The 25,754-nt window shown below is 40.8% G+C and overlaps 1 protein-coding gene across 1 annotated transcript; it reads left to right on the top strand.

Annotated features, from left to right (window-relative positions):
• The first annotated feature begins 8,454 nt into the window (after positions 1–8,454).
• herpud2 (HERPUD family member 2) lies at positions 8,455–23,536 on the top strand. The gene is made up of 9 exons (XM_053640970.1): positions 8,455–9,541; positions 11,449–11,668; positions 13,375–13,452; positions 13,575–13,661; positions 14,229–14,353; positions 14,637–14,762; positions 15,305–15,568; positions 17,189–17,297; positions 17,893–23,536. Exons 2-9 carry the CDS (start codon positions 11,522–11,524, stop codon positions 18,106–18,108), a joined length of 1,152 nt encoding a protein of 383 aa, XP_053496945.1. The 5' UTR covers positions 8,455–9,541; positions 11,449–11,521; the 3' UTR covers positions 18,109–23,536.
• The last annotated feature ends 2,218 nt before the right edge of the window (positions 23,537–25,754 follow it).

Below are 25,754 nucleotides of genomic sequence, written 5' to 3'. Positions count from 1 at the left end.
AGAGGTTACAGTCCAGCAACACGCAGACGCAGGGGTTAACGGAGGCTGAAGGAGAATCTGTCTGATTTCTACTGAGACAGTCTTATTCCCTCCAACACCTGCATTCTCTCTGCTAATGAAAAGAGGAAATGCAAACGAGAGTGGCATTAGGAGCATTACGGTGAGAAAGCTTCTGCGGTGATGAAAATCTCTAAACAACATTCCACTGACTGATTTCTCATCCATAAACAAAGCTCAGAGCTAAAAGTCAAAAGCCATACCGAATTCAATTAGCATGTACATTTGCATTAGGCACTCTGGACGTTTAGGTCTGAAGGCTGACATGACCTGTACTTTGGCCTCTCAGAATCAGTGGTTCTTGTGCTCATGAATAATAATAATAATAATAATAATAATAATAATAATAATAATAATAATAATAATAATAAACACTGAATTAAATACAATGTAAGGTGTTAATGCAAAACTGCAGAAAGACGCAAGAATTTAGAGAACTTTTGCTGATGAAAGGAGGAGTGAAGAAGAAGCCTTTATTTGTCACATGTACGTTACAGCACAGTGAAATTATTCGCTTCGGATATCCCAGCTTGTTACGAAATTAGGGTCAGTCATGATACAACACCTGGAGCTGAGAGGGTTAAGAGCCTTGAACCCCTAACTGTCTGTTCAGTAACCCAGAGCCTTAACCATCAAGCCACCACTGGAGGAGTCATGAAGTACAAAGAGGAGGCAGGGAGGTCCAGGACTGTAGTTACTACAATTATCAAGCCCAAGACTAGCTGAGACTGCATCAAGACAGAGTCTTAAGGGGGGGTCAAGGCCAAGACACTATTGACAAGATCGAATAAAGCAAGACCAAGCTAAGATTGAGATCGTAAACCATCAAAAACTTTTCAAGGCCAAGCCTTTACTTCAACTAATTGACGTCAATGTATTGCACCAATGGTTTTGTCAAGGAATTGTCAAACTTCAAGACAACACGAATACTATTTGTACAAACTCTTGGCTGACATCTACGCCTGCTTTGAATGCCACATCTCATAATACCAGCGGCCTACAAATATGGCTGCCAAGGACTCCAACTCCCATCACCATCATTCAAGTTCACTTGATTTTACTTATCACAGTCCCCTGGACTCAATTACACAGCAACAGTACTTAAGGACTCCCATTCCACAAAATATACTGTATTCTCATTGTTCCTACCTGTTGTTACCAATAATTTCACTCTGTTATAGTCGACCTGGTAAATGATCTTGATTATTGTTTCTAGTTCCATCATTATAGTCTTTGCCTAGTTGTTTGCTGATCGCATGACCCTCGCTTGTTCATTATTTATGATTGTTGTTGAGCTTTTATAAGAAACCTGTCTTACCCTGCATTGTGTCCATATCTGCTGCTGTGATAAGACCAGGGCCATATTTAGCCAGACCAATGCCAAGATCCAAGAAAAAATAGACACTCAAAGGGTGTATTAAACATCAGTATAGGAAATGTCTTGACCCTGGACTCCTACAGCCATAGTTCATGGTGGTAAAATATAGAACTGAATGTACATGTGGATAATAAATAACGAGTGAAAGGGGTTTCCTTTCTCCAACACTTCTGTTATTACCTAGCTTGATTTAGCACAAAGTAGGAGTCCAGCGTTGCCCTTAAGCTATTCTCATTTTGGTAATAAATTCAATAAACAACTTTTATTGAATGAGAAAAATAATTATCCAGGTTACTGCTTTCTTAAAACACCCACTACACTGTTACTCGTGTAGAATTATATGCTACTTAAAATATACAGTCAAGTCCATACCAATTTGTATGGATACCTTAATCATAATTAAAGCCAGGGGTCACATCTCCCTCTCGCCTTCTCGATTTTCTTTCTCTCTCTTTTTTTTTTTTCTTTTTTTTTTTGCTGTTGTTTTAATTTAGTTTGTAATTAGATATTTATCAATCATATATCTTGTTAAAATATATCTGTTTACATTTTTGTATTAAATGCTATATCTTTTGCCATTGATTCTCTTACTGTTTTAGATCATTGTCATTTTGTAAAGCATTTTGTACTGCTTTTTTCATAAGGTGCTTTATAAAATTGCATTTGTAGGCTGATTGGCAGTTCTAAAATTGACCCTAGTGTGTGAGTGTGTGTGTGTGATTGTGCCGTGTGATGGGTTGGGTTGGCACCCTGTCCAGGATTTCCCCCGAATTGTGCCCCAAGTCCCCTGGGATAGTCTCCAGGCTCCCCGTGAGCCTGTGTAGAATAAGCAGTAGAGAAAATGGATAGATGGAATTATTAATATTATTAATAATGATGATAATAATAATCTCTTTACACAGATTTTTAATCTCACTATTTGATTTGTTCAATTATATACGGTTAACATCATAAGAAAAGGAATAAATAGTAAAACATTTATTTATATAGTGTAAAAATAGCACAATAGAGCGCCTTCAAGCCATCGCACGTCACACGCTCGCTGCCCGCACCATGTCACATGACCATGAGCACCTGATTCATGTTGTTATCTAATTGTCACAGGTATTTAAGTCATGCATTGTATAGTACTCATTATATTACAGCATTTGGCAGATGCCTTATCCACATACAATTATCTCATTTATACAACTGAGCAGCTGAGGGTTGCCTTGCTCAAGGGCCCAACAGTGGCAGCTTGGCAGTGCTGGGATTTGAACTCACAACCATCTGATCAGTCATCCAACATCTTAACCATTTCCCTACTCCTTGTTGGTCTTTAGTCATTGTCATCTTTATTTGTACCCTATGTACAAAATGTTATTGTCTGTACTTTATGTTTCATAGTCTTTGTGTTTCATTTGTTTCACTGTGAATAAACGTTTACCTCCACTTGCATCCAACTCAACTACCCATTCCTGTCAAGATATTAACTGTATAATTTAGCGTATAAATTGAATCATGGAAGTCATTGCCACCTCGCAGTCCTCGGTCCAATCCTGAGCTCGTGTTACTGTCTGCATGGGTTTCCTCCGGGTTCTCCAGTTTTCCCACCTCCCAAAAACATGGCAGACGGTGAACTGGGTAAGATGAATTGTCCCTAGGCGTGAGTGCGTGTGTGAATGGACGTGTGTATGGTATCACCCAGGTCGTATTCCTGCCTCATGCCTAGTGTTCCCGGGATAGGCTGCGGATCCAGCGTGACCCAGCTTGTTAACTCGTGTTAGTTTTGAGCATACACGACTCAAGTCTGTAAATAAGCTGTTAGATTCATATCCTGTAAGAATGACTCAAAAATGTTGTGCAATAATAATTAGTTTACATAACAGGAACCACCAGGAATCCAACTCTGTGCCATTTTTAGTGTTGATTAGGAAAAGGGTTCTTTATTCATATTTAAAAAATCTCCGCTTCAGCTAGTGGGTGGAAACTGATTACTTAAACTGAGAGAAAAGAAAAAAAAACACGGCTATTAAAAAAATTACATTCCGAGTCGTGATTGTTGTTTTGCCGATGTTGATCTGTTGTCATGGAAACCGGTAGCCATGTCTGCATGAGGCCCTGCTGGAGTCAGTTTAAAAAAACACACACAACACAAACTGGAAAACACACTCTTTAGTATGTAAATCAACACCATGTCAAATAGGAGAAATAACAGTCTGAAAGCTTTCTCGCAATATGAGTCAGACGTGAGAAAAACACATACCCGCGTTACAAAGAAAGCCGGATTCTTTTTCTGAGGATTTTAGGAGAATGACAGCCATTAACGCCCCGTTCCCAACATGACCATGTATAATTGTTCAGAGCAAAACCCGACTGTGTGTTAAAGTGAGCTGCAGGAAAAGCACTGAGTCGGAAGGAGTGAAGGCGTGTCAGAGAAGTGTTTAAAGGCAAAAGCAAACTTTTTCTTTTAGGAACTGATGAGGTTCATAATAATGATAATGAGTCTTTATTGGTCACATATACATTACAGTACAGTGAAATTCTTTTCTTCGCATACCCCAGCATGTTAGGAAGCTGGGGTCAGAGTGCAGGGTCAGCCATGATACAGCACCCCTGGAGCAGAAGGGTTAAGGGTCTTGCTCAAGGGCCCAACAGTGGCAGCCTGGCAGTGCTGGGGCTTGAACCCCCGAGATCAGTAACCCAGACCCTTAGCTGTCAAGCCACCACTGCCCCCATAGCCACCACTGCCACCGTCAAGCCACCACTGCCCCCATGGCGTTGTCTCTGCGTCGCAGTACTGAAGGCCTCGAGTTTGTGTCATGATGTACTGGAACCAAACTGTTTTCTGTTCTTGGGATGTGTTGTATTGAGCGTTCCTAATCACCCTGCCTTTCGTCCTCTCTCTCTCTCTCGGTTCTTCTTCTTCTCTTATTATTATTATTATTATTATTATTATTATTATCCATCCATCCATCTTCTACCGCTTACTCCTTTTTCAGGGTCACGGGGAACCTGGAGCCAATCCCAGGCAGCATCGGGCGCAAGGCGGGGTACACCCTGGATAGGGTGCCAGTCCATCGCAGGGCACAATCACATACACATTCACACACCCGTGCATACATTATGGACACTTTAGACACACCAATCAGCCTACCATGCATGTCTTTGGACTGGGGCAGGAAACCGGAGTACCCGGAGGAAACCCCCGCAGCACGGGGAGAACATGCAAACGCCGCACACACATGGCCACAGCGGGGCTCGAACCCCGGACCCTGGAGGTGTGAGGCGAACGTGCTAACCACCGTGCGCCCCCATTATTATTATTATTATTATTATTATTATTATTATTATTTTCATCATCATCATCATCTGGTAGACTAGACATCTTTACTTCTTATATCACTCGAATCTACGTAATAGATGTTCTGATTTGATCTGTGGCCTGCTCCAATTGATATTTATCATTCTCTATCAATATTTCTGTGTATATATACTACGCTTTCTGTATCATTAAACTAGGAAGTGTCTGTGTGACTTCTTCCTGGGCCCAGATGAGAAGAAATCAGCCAGAACAGGGTTCAAATTTTTAGTTCTGACTGGTATCGGACAAAGAACTTAACAAGAACTGTAGTATATTTAAGGATGTATTTATAATACCAGAGGTGTGTTTGATTAAACATTCAGCAACGTTTGAATGGAAAAGTATGATGGAAATATGAAGAAAAAAATAATACCATGTTCGAACACCGATGCAGTGTGGGTGGCTCAGGTTACTGTCTGTGTGAACTTTCACATGGGCTTTGTCCGATATTTTCCCAGAAACATGCTGAGAGGTGGATCAGTGACTCCTAGGGGTGAATGGTGCTTTTGTCTTATCCAGTTCCCAAACGTTTTGGGCGAACGATCCCAAATGGACATTGTGAATTTTTTTTGTGACCCCAAGCCTTGACCACCCAACATTTTTTCTAAATTCCAGATGTACAATAATAATAATATGACTCATGTAACATTTTAACATTTTATTGTGTCGCTAACGGACTACAAACCAAAAGGAATATTCATTGCACTGACTCTCCAGTCTAGTCAGAAGCGCTGGGTTGTTATAGGAAAAGAATCCACGCCGGGGTGATGTGATACGCCCTGACGCGAAGCACTCTGGTTTATACCAGAAGCAGTTGCATTATGACTCACACACTCGCTGTTTATCTTAGGTACATCTGGGAGATAAAAAAAAACCAACATCCACTAACTTCCCTGTCTGTCAGGTTTCCAGGTCGTACTTTAAAATGTCTTAAACGATTTTACAGCGAAGTTAAACACACTAACGAGCTCTGTCTCCTTGACAACTTTCCGCTGTTCCCATGACCTGCGTCTCAAATCGGAACCTCTGACCCTATGTTCAAAAGTATTAGAACCTCTACATGATCCGGAAGAATGGTACACAAAAAACAGACCTTTCATTAGGTTTGAAAGCTACATGAGAGGTTTTTAACATTCAAACACTAACTGTAATAGGAAAGCTGGTTAGTGTTAGTACTTAATAACAGTCTACACTGTAAAAATAATCATCTTATCAAGTGAAAATATCTTGAATATAGTGAAATGTATCTTGTATTTCTTTTTATAAGATTATAGTAAACCAAATATAAGATCATTAAACCTATTTCTGGACATTATTACTCGTTTCAAGCTTGTAGTTTTCTTATTCTATTGGCAGATCATTGTGCTTCTTTCTAGAAATAAATGCTTGAAATGAGCGAAATGATCCGCCAATAGAACGAGACTATTTCAAGATTGAAATGAATACAAATGACTTGAAATATATATATAAAAAAAATAAAATTCCAATGGTTTCCACTACAAATACCATTACAAACAATCAGGTAACCATTAAAACCGTTACCATTACTGGTCCTTAATGGTATCCACTAGACATACTCTAACATGCCACCAATAGAAGGCAACAGATTACCAGTAGAGACTCAAAGGGACCAATACATTTCCTTTAAAACCAATACAATTCCCATTATAAACATTAAAACCATTACAAATTCCATGAGGATTTCTATTGTGTTTGGTTTTGGTTTTTTTCCAGCAGGATATGAACCCCTTAGGCCTGTTTCACGAAGCAAGTTGAACAAACTCTGAGAAAGTTGATAACCAGCGTCATGAAACTTGTTAATTTTTATGAACCTAGATTGGATTTGTTTGGTTTTGTCAACCCAAAACCCAGGTTTTAGCCCCGAGTCATGGTTTACTCAGCCAGACTTTAAAAGCCAGATTTTTACAGCAAACAGTCAATAGCGTTCAACATGGGGGAAAAAAGCAGGTGTGCGGTTGATGAGCAAGAAATTATTATGCGGTAATACGAGGAATTTAAATCTACGCTAACCACAAAAAGCGACACCGTTTTGGCCGCCAAAGCTCGGGAACATTGCTGAGTGTGTAAATGGGTAAGTTTACTTTTATAGGCTCACATTGAGAATGAACACATTGGAAATTTATAACCTGGGCAACATATTTCATGTAATTTCATTGAATATAAATGTAAATTATTTTCATTGCATATTAATAAAATACATATCAAATTCGTGACAAGATATTAGGACAGGAATAATGCGACCGCATGCAAATATGGACCAGTCGTGAAGAAACGCAAAGCAACACAAGACAATAAAGTCTGTGGTACAATAAGTAAGGGATTGTGTCTGTCCCTAAATGTTCTTTCCTTTCAAAGTGTCTTTATTATTTGCGCTACACAATTGGTAAAGCCACCTCAACAACCACGAAAGGATTAACTTTGATGCGTCAGATTTATATCACTTTGCTCACAGCTGATTGGTCGAAATTGGGTTAGAGTTTTCTTACCCAGAATAAAACCTTGAGGTTTTAGCCATGTTGCGTAAGATACCATGGCGATGAAATCTGCTAAAAACCAATCCACTTTGTTGAGACCCAGAGACCCAGCAAAACCCAGAGATTGCTCAAACTTACCTGGGTCGCTATCTAAACCGGCTTTGTGAAACAGGCCGTTGGTGTATTCCCACCTGACGACCGGTTTTCCTGGGATAGACTCCAGATCTACAGCCACCCTGACCAGGATAAAGAGCTTACTAGAGATGAATGAATGAGGAAATGAGTGAATGAATGGTTGAACGAATGAATGAACATTATAGCTGTTTTTGTTTGTTTGCTTGCTTGTTTGTTTGTTCGTTTGTTTTGCTGTATATGAAAAACACAAGAAATAAACACGAGGGAGACCAAGGATAAGTAGTAAGTAACTTTATTGGGAATTTACAGGGCTGACTTTATTGAGAATTCACTGGGCTGGTGGGCAGGTAATCCGAGAGCGGGAGAGAGTGGTAGGGAGAAAATGGATGGTAAAATGGGGTGCGCCCAGGGGATGTGGGATAGCCAGCTGAGGTGTACGGGGGAGAGTGATCAGAGCCCGGGTCGGAGAAGGCCACGTCATCATCAGTCTGGTAGTTGGAGGAAGGGTCAGGCAGAGGGTCTGTCTGTGTAGAGGCATCAACACACACATTTGCTGTGTGGATTCTATATCTGAGAGGTGGGGGGAACCCTGCATGTCCAGAGGGGGTGCGAAGAACTTCGAGTAGCATAGTGATGTCAGCAGTGAGAGGCGCAAGCTGATAGCGAGTGTTCAGATCCAAATCCAGCCCCTCCAGTAAAGGAGATAAGGAAAAGTGACGGGCACCTAGGACACATAGAAGAGAATGAACTGTATTAGGCGGTGATATTGATGAGTTGGACTCACACTTTAAGATTAACAGTATGATTTATTATTCACAGAGAAATCTGGGATCTGGGGAGTGCAGGCAGAGAGATACACAGATACACATACACAGATAAGGTCAGGCATGCAGACACCCACACACACACACAGAAGGAATGAAGAATATTATAAGGATAATAAAAGGAGTATAAGGATTATAAGGATATTATAAGGATATTATGAGGTATGGAGGGGGTAAAATACTTGCAAGCATTATAAAATAGAAATGTAGAACAAATATGAAAGAAAAAGCATTATAAAACAGAAATGCAGAACAAATATGAAAGAAACTTAGCCATAATGCGCGTGAAAGTGTGGAGAATCCTCTTCTCACGAGAAACAAGTCAGGGGTGACACAGACGAAGGCCTTAATTTTTAAGAGAGAATCAAGACGGGCCGTTTATAATATATTTGAGCCGTGCTAGTGCGGCGAGATAACAGTCGATGGGAACGGCTAGGGCGGCAGATAACGGTCGATGGGAACGGCTACAGCCGCACGATAACTGTCGATGGGAACAGCGGACCCCGTGAACCAAAAATGTTGAGTCGTGTACGTAATGGTATAATGGGAAAGCTTTTTCTAAACATATTGGTGTTTGGGTTTAGAAAACTGTATAAATAAGGGAGCTTCAGCTCCGGATGTTAGATCACTTTTGAGACTCTCAACGGTGTGGATCTCGTGTGGTGGAACGGAACAATAAAACTTGGGCCTTGCTTTTCCTCACTCTCTGGTTCCGTGTGGTACTTTACTCTGTACCCGGAAAATTGGTTGTAAGTATACTTGATTTTGTAAATAACTTATAATAGTAAGTGTGTAGTGGTCAGAATTTTAGCCCACAGTTTTTAATGGGAGTAAACGCTTCAAAGTGATTTTCACGCAACATTACAGCAGGTGGCACTAATGAGCCACTAATATCAGGACACTCGAAGAAGAAGAAGAAGGAGAAGAAGAAGAAGAAGAAGAAGAAGAAGAAGCGAGCTGAAAAAAATACTTTAGTAATTTAGTATAAATATTTAGTATATAGTTATTTATTTATTTATTTATTTATTTATAATGTATATATTTATTATTATTATTTTTAATGTTTTTATGTTTTTTTTTCTTTTTTCCCCTCTGCCAATCTCCTGCCCACACTCCAGTCCAGTAGGTGGCGATAATGTACCTTAAGTCGGTTTGCCAACCGCCATTAAAACCAAAAGAAGAAGAAGAAGACAGCTGATCCTTTAACCCACTTTCGTGTTCGGCTTTTGTTTTCAGTATTATAAAGTTATTAAAAGCAAGACATGATGTGAAAACAGAATTACAGGAGTCCATAAGGAAGATATACGAGGTATATTCCCACTATATTTAGCTATTTTGTACTCGACTACCGAGAGCTAAACTCAGCTAAAGCTGCATTGGAGCTTATTGTTGGCTAACGGCATTTAATCGTTACACAGGGCTTAATCCCAAATCTTTCTATTTAAGTGCACTACAAAGGGTATGACTTAATGACTTGTACAGCCTGTGTTGTACACTATATGTCCATTAAGGGAGACATTTAGGATACAGCCAAAGTAGGTTATACATATATATATATATATATACACATAGCTGAATGTAACTTTACTGTAACTGTATTGTAAGAATTAGTCATGGGTATAAGTGCCTTGAGAAATGTTTTGGGCTTTTTTTTTTCTTTCCTTCACTTGCCATTTAATAAGTATACTTACATTCACTTTATTAGGATCACTTTATGGATAATTTATCCATATCCATAATGCATACAGTCATGCGAGGGAAAGAGAGAACCAGAGAAAAATCAGACATTATGGGAGGGAAAATTATGATCTCAGTCAGTACGTTTACACGGACAACGGTAATCCGATATTAACCCGATTAAGACGGTACTCTGATTAAGAAACTAGCATGTAAACAGCGATTATTGATTACCTTAATCCGACTAAAGTCATACTCGAAGTAAACACAAATGGAATTAAGTCGTGTGGAGTATTCCTGTTTTAGTCACGTTATCGAGGTGTACTACAGACATGTACACACCTTAATCACACTATTAACGTCGTGTGGGAGTTTTCACCGCATTTTGCGACAGGACACGTACACACACGGCAGTGCTCAACCATTTGACGGCAAACAAGAGAGCATGACTGCGTCCCAAACCGCGTACTTACCTGCTGTATAGTAGGAGAAATGCATGTATCTCTATATACTATATAGTAGGTAAGTATGTGGTTTGGGATGCAGCGCACAGCTTCAAGCAATCCTCTATTTGCACGTACAGCATGACAAAAAATTAACCGCACTTGAAGCTTTTGTAAAATTAAAAATAAAAACACCCAAAACTGTATACGGTACCATAACGAAGACCAACTATATGTTGATACGTGAAATTCTGGAGGGAACATCGGACGGCGTGGCGCGGGGACGTAATGACGTGTGGCGTTAATCGATCTATGTTCTATAACATGTAACACGGGAACATGAAAGGAATATTCTAAAAGCGACTCATGTAAACAGCTTAATCAGAATACTGTCTTATTCAGAATAAGGTCAATAATTAGATTACCGCTGTCCGTGTAAACGTAGTCACTGACTGTGGTGTGGTGCTGGAGTATTTGAGTATTTCAGAAATCTCCTGGGAATTTTGCACAGAACAGTCTTTAGATTTTACACAGGGAAAAAACAAACATCTAGTGAGTGTCAGTTCTGCATCCTGGTTAATGAGAGAGGTCAGAGGAGAATGACTAGACTAGACGAGTTCAAGCTGCTACAGTACCTCAAGCAAGCACTCTTTACAACCGTGCTGAGCAGAAAAGCATCTCAGGATGAGCAACACAGCAAGCCGAAGCGTGAGGTTGACGGACTGACGTCGGGGTTTCACGGGAATCTGAGACTACAGTTGGCACAGCTTGACAAAACTGGGCATCTGAAGATTAGAGAAAAACCAGACGAGCCTTTACACGTAGTTTAAGTGTGGCCCAGCCGCCTCAAGGGTTTGGCTTGGTTTTCTGCTCACCACGGTTATTTATAATTATAGAATTGTCAGTTAATAAATATATGTTCCTGCATTCAAAGATAGGTGTATCATGCACTCAACTCACACGAAAAAAGATTTTTATTGCCATTTCTCTGTTTTATCTGTGATACTAGGGGTGGCAGATTTCTCAAAAATATATGACTATACCTCGGGATGTTTTTCAATTGAATCAATCGTTTATCTGTTTTTCACCTTTATAGATAAGCAGCCGAGTCGAAACACATTATAGTCACACCTTACGCCTGCACGTGTGTGTGAGAGAGAGCGAGAGAGATGGAGCAAGCAGTGGTGGATAGCCCAGTGGTCCTGGTCATTAAAGCGCCCGATCAGAAGTACGACGATCAAACCATCAGCTGCTTCCTCAACTGGACGGTGGAGAAACTGAAGAGCCATCTTTCCAACGTTTATCCCAGCAAACCTGTGAGTGAACATCTCCCGGAGGGAAAAAAAATCGAAATGTCCTTGTATTTGGAGAATATCTGAGGTAGACGCTAGTTAGTTTAGAGCGTTTATTCCAAGTTTCTGCTCATGGAAGGAAATGAGTTACCTCAGCTACAGAGCTGTCTCTTTACACCTTAATAACAAACCCAGCCTGCAGTTTTGTTACGTACGCTGGAGGGATGATAAATATACTTGTAGCCGCTCGTCATGATATCCAGGCCGGGTACGGCACGAGACCCATCTTCTAGGTGGCAGCTCGTGAAAGGAACAGTGGCACACTCCTTCCCTCTATAGTGCTAGGGTCTTCTCCTTGGGTAAGAGAGAATAACCTTTGAGCCCCTCTTACAAGGGTTACAACTTACTAGATTATACCTTTTGCACATGCTTTTTCCATCTAGATGTGCTAATACCATCCTTCATCTCTCTGTAAGAGAGATCCAGAGTAAAATAGATCCTCAGTATCCCAACACTGTTCGCGAAGAGCGATAAAAGGGGCGACTTGTTTGCCGAAAGTTGCGCCCCGTCTCGGCGGAGGAAGAGATCCTGGTGCCTGAGAGATATGGTTTGCTGCGGCTGCCACCGTTTCAACACTTCACCTAGACGGGAGGTTGGAATGGCCCACTCATGCTCCGAGAGTTCTGTGATCGCTTAACAACTGCTAACTTTCCAGAAGTGTTGGCTAAAGGTCAATCAAGTGGATAGAGCGGGTTATAATCCGATTTACTCGCTCGATTATATCGTTCTTACAGCCCTGATGCAGAATCTGCTGGAATTCCACGGCGCTGTGGAGTAATTAAAAGTAATTTAAAAAGTACAAAAACACAACAAAAGCAAAAAAAAAAAAATCTAACTAGCTAACAAAAACAGATTATAGATTAGGTTTATATATATAATAGATAAACAGTATACCTGGTCTCCTCGAATATGGGGGTTGAGGGGCGTGCCACATGATAGGGGGAGGTTGGGGGGGGGGTTTGTTACAAAAGGTTGAGAACCTCTGCTCTAGCGGAAACTTTTGAAAGGAACTCCTCCATTGGAAATTGTTTTAATAAATTCCTAGTTTTCTTGGCACAGGATGAAAAAAACGGTATCAATGCAAACAAACAAATCCTGATATCCAGGATGAACAAAAGAGCAGGACAGGCCGGAGGTAAAGGAGAAAGAAAAACAAGTCACAGCAGACCAGAATGAAGATGGTGTTGTGTATGGGGAACTGAGAGTCGTGTGTGTGTGTGTGTGTGTGTGTGTGCGTGCACATGGCGGCTGGAAGACACAGCTTGTGATCTTCAGAGTCGGTGCTCATTTGTGAACGGCGAGACACGGCGGCTGTGATTGTCATCTCGTGTACTTGCTGTCTCTGTCGTCTGTCGTGACGAGATCTATCAATACGGAAGCCAGCGAGGGACAATCAGCATTCACACCTTTTATGTTTTTGTTATTTAACACATAGGGGTGCTTGAAAGTTTATGAACCCTTTTAGAATTTTCTACATTTCTGCGTAATTATGATCTAAAACATCATCAGAAGTCCTAAAAGTAGAAAAGAGAACCTAATTAAACAAATGAGACAAAAAAATATTATACTTTAATATTCTCATTATAATGGCTAAGTCAAAGTATGTATACTTTGTATAAATGCTGTTCCTGTCCTGAAAGCCTGTGTGTGTGTGTTGTTGTGCATCGCAGCGCTCAAAGGATCAGAGGTTGGTGTACTCTGGAAAGCTCCTCCAGGATCACTGTACACTCCGCGACGTGCTCAGAAAGGTAGCTCCTGCACATCGTCGTATCATTAAGAGCGTGTGATTTACACCGCATGCACATGTTGAATTCTCGCTTGTGATTTGCGAGAGTGTGAAGTCAGAAACGGAGTGTGTTTTCCTCCGCAGCAGGACGAGTTCCACATGCTGCATCTGGTGTGTGCTTCACGCAGTCCCCCTCCCTCACCCAGCACACGCAGGAGAAACCAGCCACCGGTGAGATTTACACACACTCTCACACACACACACACACACACACTCACCCAGCACACGCAGGAGAAACCAGCCACCGGTGAGATTTACACACACACACACACACTCTCTCACACACACACTCACCCAGCACACGCAGGAGAGACCAGCCACCGGTGAGATTTACACACACACACACACCCCCAACACATGCAGGAGAAACCAGCCACTGGTGAGATTTACACACACACACGCTCACACACCCTCCCTGTGTGCAGTACACACACACACTCTCATTCTCTGTGTGCAGTACATACATAATACACATACACACACACACGCTCACGCACACACACATACAAACACACGCACACACACACTCTGTGTGCAGTACATACAACACTCACACACATCACACACACACAGAGGCAAGGAGCAAAACAACTAAAGAGAAACATTTCTAAGACAAACCATTAGTGCTGATCAGACATTATTATTATTGTTGTTGTTGTTGTTGGTATTATTGTTCTTGTTATTATTGTTATTATTATTATTATTAATTTCCTAGATTTGTCTGTGTTTGCCTCGCAGAACTCTAACAGCTCCAGAAGTCCCGCCCCTAGAAATAACGTCCAATCAGCTTCCTCAGAAGAGGCTCCTGATAGGCTGAGTCTGAGCTCTAGTTCCAACTACTATACCCATCCATCATCACACGGGTGATTTTTATTTATTTATTTATTTATTACCTTCTCTTCTCGTCTGTGTGCCGAGAAATTGTTGCTGAAAAGCAAAAAAAAAAAAAAAACACCATTGGCCGTGCAGCCTTTATTTATTGTTCAGACATAACGCTTGCTGAATGAACAGAGCAGTAAACAGAGAACTGATGCTAAATGAGTTTCCTGCGACCCAAAATTTGTGGAGCCACCCAACACTGAGAGACAGTGTGACCCTGTGTGTGACAGGATGATGAGTGTGTGTTGTGTTGTGTGTTATGTGCAGGTCTGTGTGGACTCAGTGGATTAACCAGCAGCGACACAATGCCAACACGCCTCACTACCCCATGTACAACCCACACACCCTGCTGTGGTGGCAGCAGCTCTACACCTGGCACTGCCACATGACCTAGTGAGATATACACACATACACACACACATTTTACTGTAGCCATATAATGTGAATATGCATTTGTTGGATTTTTACAGTCTTTCTATCTTTGTCTGTGTTTGTGTGTCTGTCTCTCTCTTTCTCTGTCTGACTGTCTGTCTTGCTGTCTCGGTTTGACTCTGTCTTTCTCTGTATCTGTATGTCTGTCTCTCTCTCCCGCTCTTTCTGTCTCTCTTGCCTGTCTCTGCCTGCGTGTGTCTGCCTGTCTGTCTGCCCGGCTGTCTATCTGTCTGTCTGCCTGTGGGTGTCTGTCTGCCTGCCTGCCTGTCTGTCTGCCTGTCTATCTGCCTATCTGTTTGCCTGTTTGTCTGTCTGTCTGCCTGCCTGCCTTCCTGTCTGTCTCTATTGGCACACCTCCTTCTCTCTCTCTCTATATCTGTGTCTGTGTCTGTCTATCCCACTCTTTTACTCTCTGCCTGTCTCTTACTATCTGTCTCTTGGTCTTCCTGTCTTTCTCTCTTTCCATTGGTCTGTCTGTATATCCATCTCTCTCTGTCTCTCAGTCAAACGTGGGTCGCCTCGCTCAGACCCTCTCAGCAATCAGCCACACCCCCAGTTCCTCCTATCAGAGAGGCGCAGGCCGTTGCCCATGACAACCCCCGGAACGCTCCGGTTGGAGCGGGTCTGAACGAGGAGGATCTGAACCGTGATTGGCTGGACTGGGTGTACGCAGTGTCTCGAGCGGTCGTCCTCCTCAGCCTTGTCTATTTCTATTCATCGTTCAGCCGATTCGTCATGGTAACAGGAGCCATGCTGCTGCTCTACCTGTGAGTCACCATCTGCATTTACATTTATTCATTTAGCCATTTATTACGTTCATCTTTTATCCAAAACAAATGATATAACCAAGGCCGAAGCCAGCGCGGGTACGACGCTGTTACAGGAAGTGGCGTTGATGAGAGATCTGCAAGACGGAGGTCCTAACTCCTGATCACAAACAAGTGCAGGAGAGATACAGCTAGTGCTGCTGTTTAACCTTCTGATCTTTTATTAAAAGAAATTCACAAAAATGCTCTGCTCTCACGGATATCAAACACAAGTTTATCAAAAAAAATATCTTTGGTAACAATGCAGTGCAACAATTATTGGCACTCCTATGAATTCATATGATAAAAATATATTTGACGTATATTCCCATTGATATTTAATTTTTTTTTACTATACCTGAGTGACTAGGAACAGGAAATTGTTCAACCATGACTTCCTGTTTCACAGGGGTATAAATACGAGGTAACACAATGGCCAAATTCCCTAGTCATTCATAAGAATGTGTAAGACCAGAGGAATATAGCTGTGATGTGCGGCAAAAGGTTGTTGAGCTTCAAAACATGGGAAGTGTCTATAAGAAAATAGCACAAGCACTGAAAATGCCCGTTTATAGAGGATTATACGAATTGAGTCAATCCCAGGCTCAATATTGGACTAATATTCTAATTAGCTCACCTGAGTGACACATTGCTCACCTGAGTGACCCTCAGTCTCATGCAGATTTCTATTTTGTTTAATTTATAATGTTAAATCCCTTTTAGTATACTTCTGATGCTCTGTGCTGCTGTAATAGGTGAATTTCCCTCTGGGATGAATAAAGTGATCTATCGATTGATTGACTGATCAATCAATCAATCAGCTGATCCCGAGGGGAAATTAGAGCATTCCAGCAGCATGCATGAAAGACAAGGCACCGAATGCACATAAGAAATAAAGTAAGACTAAAATAAATATTGAAAATAGTAAAAATATCAACATGTATGCATAGCATAGATATAAATAGTAAACTAGTAAGTTGCTGAAGTGATATTTAAATATACATATGTCAGTCCCTCCAGGTTTTCGCGATCTCGAAAATGAACGCAAAATCAAGCAAACACCGCAGTATTCGGAGAAGCTCGCAATTTTTTAAAATGACCGCAGATCTTCCGCAGATTTGGGTCAAGACGCGTCATTTCACATCCTCGCAACGTGCATTCAGCCAAATACCTCTTCGATTCACATGCATTGAACATGATTACAGCTAAGAGGGTTCATTTACCAGCAAACTTCACTGCGAAAGACTGTGCAGAATTATTTTGTGCGATTGCGATTTCACAGATTCAAGTAGTTTACGGCAAAAAATGCATCGCAAATTTTGAAAAAAGCCGCCGCAAAATCAAGCATGTATGGCTGCAGCAATCACAAAAAAAAACCTATACATAAGGGCAGGTAAACATGCCAATGCCAAGATTTATCATGTACATGCACACAGCTGACTCAAACCTCCAACATGATCCGTGTCCTCAAAGTACTGCAAAGGCTACTAGTGTAATAACAAACAATATAACATGCAGACTTGCTTGGTTCTCAGGGTGTGCATGCGTGCGTGTGTGCGTGTGTGTGTGTGTGGTTTCCAGGCATCAGGCGGGTTGGTTACCCTTTAACCTGGACAACGAGCTGCAGGACCTCGCCGAACCGGCCAATCACAATCAGGATGAGCCAAACGCAGACAATCGCAACAACACGGTACTTATTTTAAGCATCTACCACTATTGACGCTCTGAGCTGAGTATTTGTGGTGGTGGAAAGCAAGCGTTGTGCATTTGATAGATGATATTTGATGGATGGCCTGGAGATCACCAAGAACCTTCTTTTGTTCTAAAAAAAAAAATAAATAAATATAAAATCATTACTGCTTCAGGTTGTTGGTAGTTTGTTTCGGGTGGTTATCAGACTGTTATCATTCCTGCCATCACCCACCACTTTGGGGAACATTAAGGAGTTTATTAGCAAGTTACTTCTATGGGAGGGAGATGAAAGGACAAAAAAGAGAAGGAAAGAAGAGAAAATGAGAAACGAAAGGGTCAAGTTTTAGATTTAAAAGGCATTTTGCCAGCCTTCGTAGGTAATTTTTTGATTTTTATTTTTAAGTTGCATCTTAAGCACATGATGAGGTGAAACATGGTGTAGGTAGTTCTCATAGGCCAAAAAAAGGGAAGTTAGATATAAGGTGATATTGATATTGTATAGGAAAAGAAAAAATATGGAATAAAATACCTTCATGCTCTCTCTCTCTCTCTCTCTCTCTCTCTCTCTGTGTGTGTTTCCACCTCTCACTCAGGATCGGCTGACGGATGAAGACGAGGATGAGGAGGAGCAGCGAGAGGGACCTGATGATGATTATGAGGACGATGCTGATGATGATGATGATGATGTTGATGATGATGACGATGACGAGGGATGGGTGAACATGGGATTCCTCTCCTCCACTTGGTCTTTCATCACCACCTTCTTTGCATCTCTGATTCCCGAGGCCATTCCCAATGCAGTGAACTGACCCTGAGCTCCACCCCTGACCATAAGCTCCACCCCTTATGCTGAGCTCCACCCCTGACCCTGATCTCCACCCCTGACACCAAGAAATCTCTCCATCTCTTAAACGGCCCTACCAAAAAAAAATGACCAGGAAGAGCATATCCGGACACACCTCACCAAATATCTGTGATATAGGAAGCAGTGAGTGTGATAAATAAACATCTCTCTCTCACACACACACACACACACACGCACAGTATTTCATGAACGAATTATGAAGACTGATCCTCAACCTTATGAAAAGTGGCTCAAACCATGGACTGGTTAGCTTTTAAAATAGCATTTTATAATCCTCTTGCGTGTTTCTGTCCTTTTAACACGTCTCTTGTAATTCAGAATCGTTCTTCGAGCCTCGGGACGTGGGACGGCGAACAAACCACAGCGTCTGTGCACTTTATATTTCTATTAAAAAAAAAAAATCAAGTGTGTGTCGGTGTGTGTCTTAACAATAGCTGTCCCACTTCCCGCTGTTTTTAAACACTGATGATAACACAAAATGTCTTTCAGCATTTTTTTAGATTCATTTTTAATCCTTCACACACTTGTTCATGTCTCATCTTGCATTGTCTTCATTTACCCAAAGGCTTTTCACACACGGTTTCGAAAACGGCTGCAGAGGAAGTCGAAGCTTTTCTGAAAACCGACCGTGAATGTGTCAGCCTTATTTTATTTTAATTTTTTTAAGAATGAAAGAGATGTCTGCAGTTCATTGAAAACTCGACAGGATTTTTTAAGGATGTTTAACGATTATGCATTAAGTGGGAGGGGAATGAATAAAAAGCTACACAAAGATTTAACAGAGACGTTAACGTCTTAGCGAGAGGCTAATTCTTATCGGAACATAATTACCCAAATTCAAATTCTATGAGTACAAGATTCATTTGTTGAAAGTCAAAAGGTGAACCACTTTAGATTTGCATGTAACATACAACACACACTCACCGGCCATTTTAATAGGAACACCTGTACCCCTGCTCATTCATGCAAGCAGGCAGTCATGCCCCAGCAAAACAAAACAATCCAATCTATTCGTCGACTGTCCAGTTTCCGTGAGCCTTTGCCTGTTCTCGGCCTGACCCCGATGTGGTCTTCTGCTGTTGTAGCCCATCTGCCTCAAGGTGATGCTTTTCTGCTCACCACGGTTGTAAAGAGTGCTTATTTGAATTACCGCATCCATCCCGTCAACTCAAACCATTCTGTGTGATTGGATAATTGCATGAATCAGCAGGTGTAAACTAGTCGGTTCGTATAAGGAATAGCTTTACCTTTAGACTATTTTCAAATAATGAAGTGTTTGGGGATCACATTCAAACATCTTATTACACGTGGATGGGTCAGTATTGGTTTATTCACCCGGGGTAGTGAACCATGGTCCGTTTATTTTTGCCGAAGAGTGTGTGTGTGTGTGTGTTTCTCGCTGTTTCAGACCCTCGCGGTATTAAAGTCAGTCAAGATGCCGTAAGTAAATTTGCAGTAAAATTTTAGAAATTTGAGTTGGTTACGAGGCAGTGAAGCGAAAAATCCAAACGATTGGCCCCTGTGAATGTCCCACTGTCAGTTCCTATTCAATAGAAAACTTATAACCAAAGTCCCATCTTTTGTTATAATTGGGGATGCACCGAATGTTCGGCAACCGAAATTATTCGGCCGGATAAGTGAAAAGGCCGAATAAATTTGACCGAACAATGACGTGTTTGATGACGCGACCAAATAGCCTAGCAACCAGAGTGAGACGCGCGAATGTCACGACCTCGATGAGGGGGCGTGCACATGCACGAGCTGTGGACACGTGCGTTTGTTTTGTTTCTGTTCCGGAGCATGTTTCTGTCACGTGCGAGACGTAAGGGAGTAGAGTACGGAAGCAGGTAAAGACGTATTTATTTAAGGGCAGGCAGACAAATCCTATATCTACTATAATACTCCACGAGGTGTACAGGGATGCGAGCGGTATATATCCCCTATATAATCAGCCGTATAGAACCGAATAGAACCATTTTCTGCACTCTTGTCAATGTACTTTTTAATGCATTTTTAGTTGTAGGCTACAGAGTGTTCCATTCTTTCAGCAGTCAGTTATAGGCCTAACATCGGCTATTCAAGGGGGGCTCAAAGATGACCACATCAAAATATTTTTATTTTACTGATTTATTTATTTAAAGTTATATTGTGCCTTGTTGGTAGCCTATGCCTGCTGGAATGAAAAAAAAATGTTCAGTGTTAAATAAATATTTTGAAATTGTAGTTTTTGTAATTGATTTTTTTCTTTGAAAAGCAAGACAAAATAAAAAAAGCACGTTTTGACTATTTAATTTATGCAATGGTGAAAACACGAAAAAAAACCTGTTCGGTATTCGGCCTTCGGCTTTCGGACAAGTTTTTCTTTATATTCGGTTTCGGCTTTGGCCAAGAATTTTCATTTCGGTGCATCCCTAATTATAATAGTAAAAAACGTTTAAAGCAGAATTAACATGGTGGTATATAGTGTATAAATTATATGGTGAATTTAGAATACCTTGATTTCTTATCTGATTTCTGAGCCATGCGTTAGACAAATCTGGACTAACATGGGAGCAGCTGGAGCGTGCTCGATCTTCATTTGAGCTCCCAAAACCTTCAGCTTACTATGTAGGGTTGGTAATTAAGAAATGAGCATAACGTGTTCGCAGTGTGATAAGTCTCTGTGATTGTACACCTGTAGCATGGAAATGGCTTTTCAGTTCAAACTGGAATGGAGTGTGTGCATGTGTGGTGGTGTAAACTCCAAACCTTTTATTCTCAAGTACTTTAGTGTTTGTTTGATTGAATTTCTGAATTGGTTCAGAAAGACGGCAGTGTAGGGTGCACGGTGGCTTAGTGGTTAGCACATTCGCCTCACACCTCCAGGGTCGGGGGTTTGAGTCCCACCGTGGCCCTGTGTGTGCGGAGTTCGCATGTTCTCCCCGTGCTGTGGGGGTTTCCTCCGGGTACTCTGGTTTCCTCCCCCAGACCAAAGACATGCATGGTAGGCTGATTGGCCGTGAAAAGGATAAGCGGTATAGAAGATGGATGGATGGAGACGGCAGTGTTGTTAACATCAACCAGTCATTTGGCAGCTGAGCGGGAATCTGAGGCTCCAGTGGGCACCCTTTGAAGGTTAGAAACACTTCTTCTGAACTTTTTACAACATTACAAACGGGTCGGTTTTGGTGAGCCTGTGCCCGCTTGTCTGTCAGGACTGGAACCTGATGTGGCCACCTTCTGTTATAGCCTGTGTTGTGTGTTTTGGGATGCTTTTCTGCTCGGCTGTAAAGAGTGCCTATTGAAGTTACCATAGACTTCGTGTCAGGTCGAAGCAGTCTGGCAGTTTTCCTCTGACCTCACTCATGTCATTCAGTCACCAAGCAAATTACAATATCTACTGTTAGAGTTCTACAAAAGGTATGGTTTAAAAAAATACTTCATTCAGACACGTATTTCACGACCATCATTATCTTTTTAACAAGACGATGTTGTCCTGTCTGAAATGATCTCCTAGTTTGGGCTAGAAATTAATGAAACAATGTAAACAGTGTGATTGTTGCGGCCAAAAATGCTTGTTTTTCCTGTGGCTTTTTAAAAAAAATTTGCACAATTGTTTGTGGTTTTTTTTTTGGCGGGAAAACCACATGAATTGGCTAAATAGTTTTGCACTGTCTTTCGCAGTGATGTGTGTTGGTAAACGAGACCTTTTAGCTGTACTCGTGTTCGCCGCGCGTGAATCGAAGAGGTGATGACGTCACATGATGCGTCTCTACGGAAAATCTGCGGTAATTTGAAAGTTCATTTTGCAGAGTCTCCTTGATTTTGCGTTCATTTCTGAGATCCTGGAGGGACTGTTTTATAGTTTTGGTTTTTGATGAATATGCCTAAAAGGTCGGAATATTCCAGGATACGTGACACGCAAGAGAGATGGGTGAAACTCATTTGGGGATTTCTAGCCAACAGTTTTGCACAACTGTATGAAACTTTATATACTCAAAGCCATAATCTCAGAATTTGAGGATAATGACTGTGTACATGCACATCAATATTCAGATATTAATCGTAATTTGACAATATTAGTATCGAGTCCTGTGAACGCCGCAATCCGATTACCCGATTCAGATAAGACAATATTCCGTTTCCCGCCCGTTTTAATCGGAAATTCCTCGCATGTAAACACCTTATTGAGAAAATCCACTGAAAGGAGATATATGCGCATGCTCAATCTGCAAGGAATTGTGGGTGCTAGCAGATGCTTAGCTGTAGAGTAGGTATTCAGGAACGGCAACTCAGGCGTACTTACAACAACCCCATATACAGGTATATTCAGATGCCTGTACGCATATAACCATCGTATTCGGAATACGGCTTCAACCCGAATACAGACCTTAAACAGAATTTGATGCGCATGTAAACGTAGCCAGTGTCATTATGTTCTCAGTATAAACCAAAAGCATTCGGTTTAAATAGAAACCAGATGTCAGCGCCTAAACCACTCGGGAGTGACCGTGCACAAGCTACACATTCGAGACTGGATTTGCACATCTGGACTTAACTCATAATCATAAATGTATTAAAAAAAAAAAAAAAACGGTTCAAATACAAGATGCAGTCTGACTCTTGGCCATTTCATATATAAGTTACTTGTGCATTGATTTGTGAACGCATCAAAATATCCTTTTAATTTTATTGACAGATTTTTCATCCCACAACGATGTCATCAGGCTTGCTGTATTGATTGTACTATATTTATTATGACAATTTTGACTAAAATGAAATAAACTTTTTTTTTTTTTAATCGAAAATGCTTTGTGAATTATACACAAGAACAAAGAGTTATTGAAGTCAAATTTATCACCTCTTGTGTGACCGTGAAATAAAAACCCCGACTATACAGAATACACTTTTATTACTTTATATGTATAATTTATTTATTTTAAACAAACTAAACTATTACTGTATTATTGCACAGATATATGTAGTACAACACACTCTCCCCTGCGTATCCAGACTCACCGAGCTGCATTAACAGTGTGTGATGCTACACGTACACTAGTGTATGAAGTCGTATACAGTGACAGACAAACACACTCTTTTTAACACAATAGCAAAACATTTATGCACATAACGCAACCTATTCAGAGCTGCAGGGACAAATATTCAGGAAAGAACGTTTCAAAATGACTTGGCACACAGTACACACACACACACACACACACACACACACACACACACAAACTAGGCTGGGATACACTGACACGGTCTCACACCAGAAAAAGTGCTTTGGAAACATCATGACCATGAACACACAGAGCATGGATATTAATTCTATATAATATTTGGAGTAATACTATATAAGATGTATACGTCTGGGAAAGATCATTACTGAACGATATCTCTGTCTCTCGCTGTTCAGCTCAGCCTGCACGCTTCTCCAAGGCACACATGATTAAAACCTGAATAGTAAGTAACCTATACGTTTTAAAGGATGTTCCACTGAATCAGTCAGACACTCCAGAGAACCACTGGTGGCTCATTCATATTTCACATGAAGGGAGTATCATAAAAGTTACAAGTCAGGTCCATAAGTATTTGGACGGTGTCATGATTTTCGTAATGCCTCTGTACAGCACCACAGTGGATTTGAAATGAAGCAATTAATATGTGATTGAAGATGTGATGTAGACTTTCAGTTTTTTTTTAACAAACATATTGCATTAACTGTTTAGGAATTACAGCCATTATCCTTCTGATTTCAAGTAATTTCAAAGTAATTGGACAAACTAACAATCATAAATATTGAGATTATTTTTAATACTTGGATGCAAATCCTTTGCAGTCAATGTCTGCCTGAAGGTCTGGAACCCTTGGACATCACCAAATGCTGAGTTTCCTCTCTTGAGATGCTTTGCCAGGCCTTTAGTGCAGCTGCCTTCTGTTGCTGCTTGTCTATGGGTCTTTCTGCCTTTAGTCTTGTCTTCAGTAAGTGAAAAAGCAGCTCAATTGGGTTGAGGTCATCAGACAGTGAAAGTCTCTTGATTGTAGATTTTGACAACGATACCCCTACCTCCTCCAGAGTGTTCTTGACTGTTCTTGGCTAGATTAGTTGTAAATGGGTTTTTCTTCAACAAGGAAAGAATTCTACAGTCATCCACTTTAGTTGTCTTCCTTGTCTTTCCAGGACTTTCAGTGTTACGGAGCTCACCAGTGCACTCTTTCTTTTTTAAGAATGTACCAAACTGGTGATTTGGCCACTCCTAAAGTTTCTGCTATCTCTCTGATTGGTCCGTTTTGTTTTTTCAGCCTAGTGACGGCCTCCTTCACTTGCATCTACACCTCTTAGGACCGCATATGGAGAGTTCCCATGAATAGCTACCAAATGCAAATTCAATGCTTGGAATCAACTCCAGACCTTAATCAACCTTAATGAAATAACGACATGACCACACCCGGCCATGAAACTGCGTATCAGTCAAGTGTCCGATTACTTTTGAGCCTGTGAAAACGGAGGGATAATGGCTGTAATTCCTAAACGGTTAATGCAGTATTTTTGTTAAACCCCTTGAATCTCGATTGCTTCATTTTAAATCCATTGTGGTGCTGGTGTACCGAGGCAAAGTCATGAAAATTGTGTCGCTGTCCAAATACTTATGGACCTGGGAGATCTTATGAAACACGTTGGTTAATATATTTTTTTCTTCATTAATTGCTGAGCATGGGTGAACGTTAATAAAATTTTAAACTCCATGTGCTCAAAATCCTGTTCAAAAACTATAAATAAATGTATACAATGGCTTTATTAATACTAAATCCTGATGATAAATCGTCTAGATTCATTTTGATTAAATTCTTTATTATTTATGTTTTTCTTTTTAAAACAAAAAGGTTCATAAATAGTTAAGTTGCAGTCCAACACTTTCTGAAATGTGCTTTTATATTTTTCCTCCATATTGTCATTACATGTGAAGTAGGGCTGCTAGTGATTGCTTTAATAATCTATTGTTTTTTGTTTGGTTTTTTTCCCCCATTTAATCAGTTGGGATATAAAAATATACTAAATACAAAACAAACAAAAAAACATTCAAAATACATCTTTCCAACATTTCAGTCAGCTAATACTACTACAGAATTTGAACATGGCTTAATTAAATAACAGATCACTAACTGCAATATAACTCTCCAGACCTTCATCAGATAATGTGTTACAGCATGAAAATATTATCAAGCGCTTAAATCGACCACTGAAACGAACATGACATTACATTCTGTACTGGTTCTGTACATTTTTTTTTATAGCAACTATACATCAGTGTAGCCAATGGAGCAATGGTCTGAATCATTAGCTATGTTTCCATCCACATATGTTTATGTGAATTTTGGGATATCGCAAAATGGAAACACCAGGTGTGAATAAAATCTCCAAAATGCACATAAAATCTACACACGCTCAATTGAGGTGGATCCATCCATCCATCCATCCACCTTCTATACCGCTTATCCTTCCTTCAGGGTCACGGGGAACCTGGAGCCTATCCCAGGAAGCATCGGGCACAAGGCATCGGGTTACACCTTGGACAGGGTGCCAATCCATTGCAGGGCACAATCACA

The sequence above is a fragment of the Ictalurus furcatus genome, chromosome 14, assembly GCF_023375685.1.
Source record: "Ictalurus furcatus strain D&B chromosome 14, Billie_1.0, whole genome shotgun sequence".
NCBI classification, from domain to species: Eukaryota; Metazoa; Chordata; class Actinopteri; order Siluriformes; family Ictaluridae; genus Ictalurus; species Ictalurus furcatus.
Note: the sequence above shows the minus strand (reverse complement) of the source record. Positions and strands in the feature narration are given on the sequence as shown.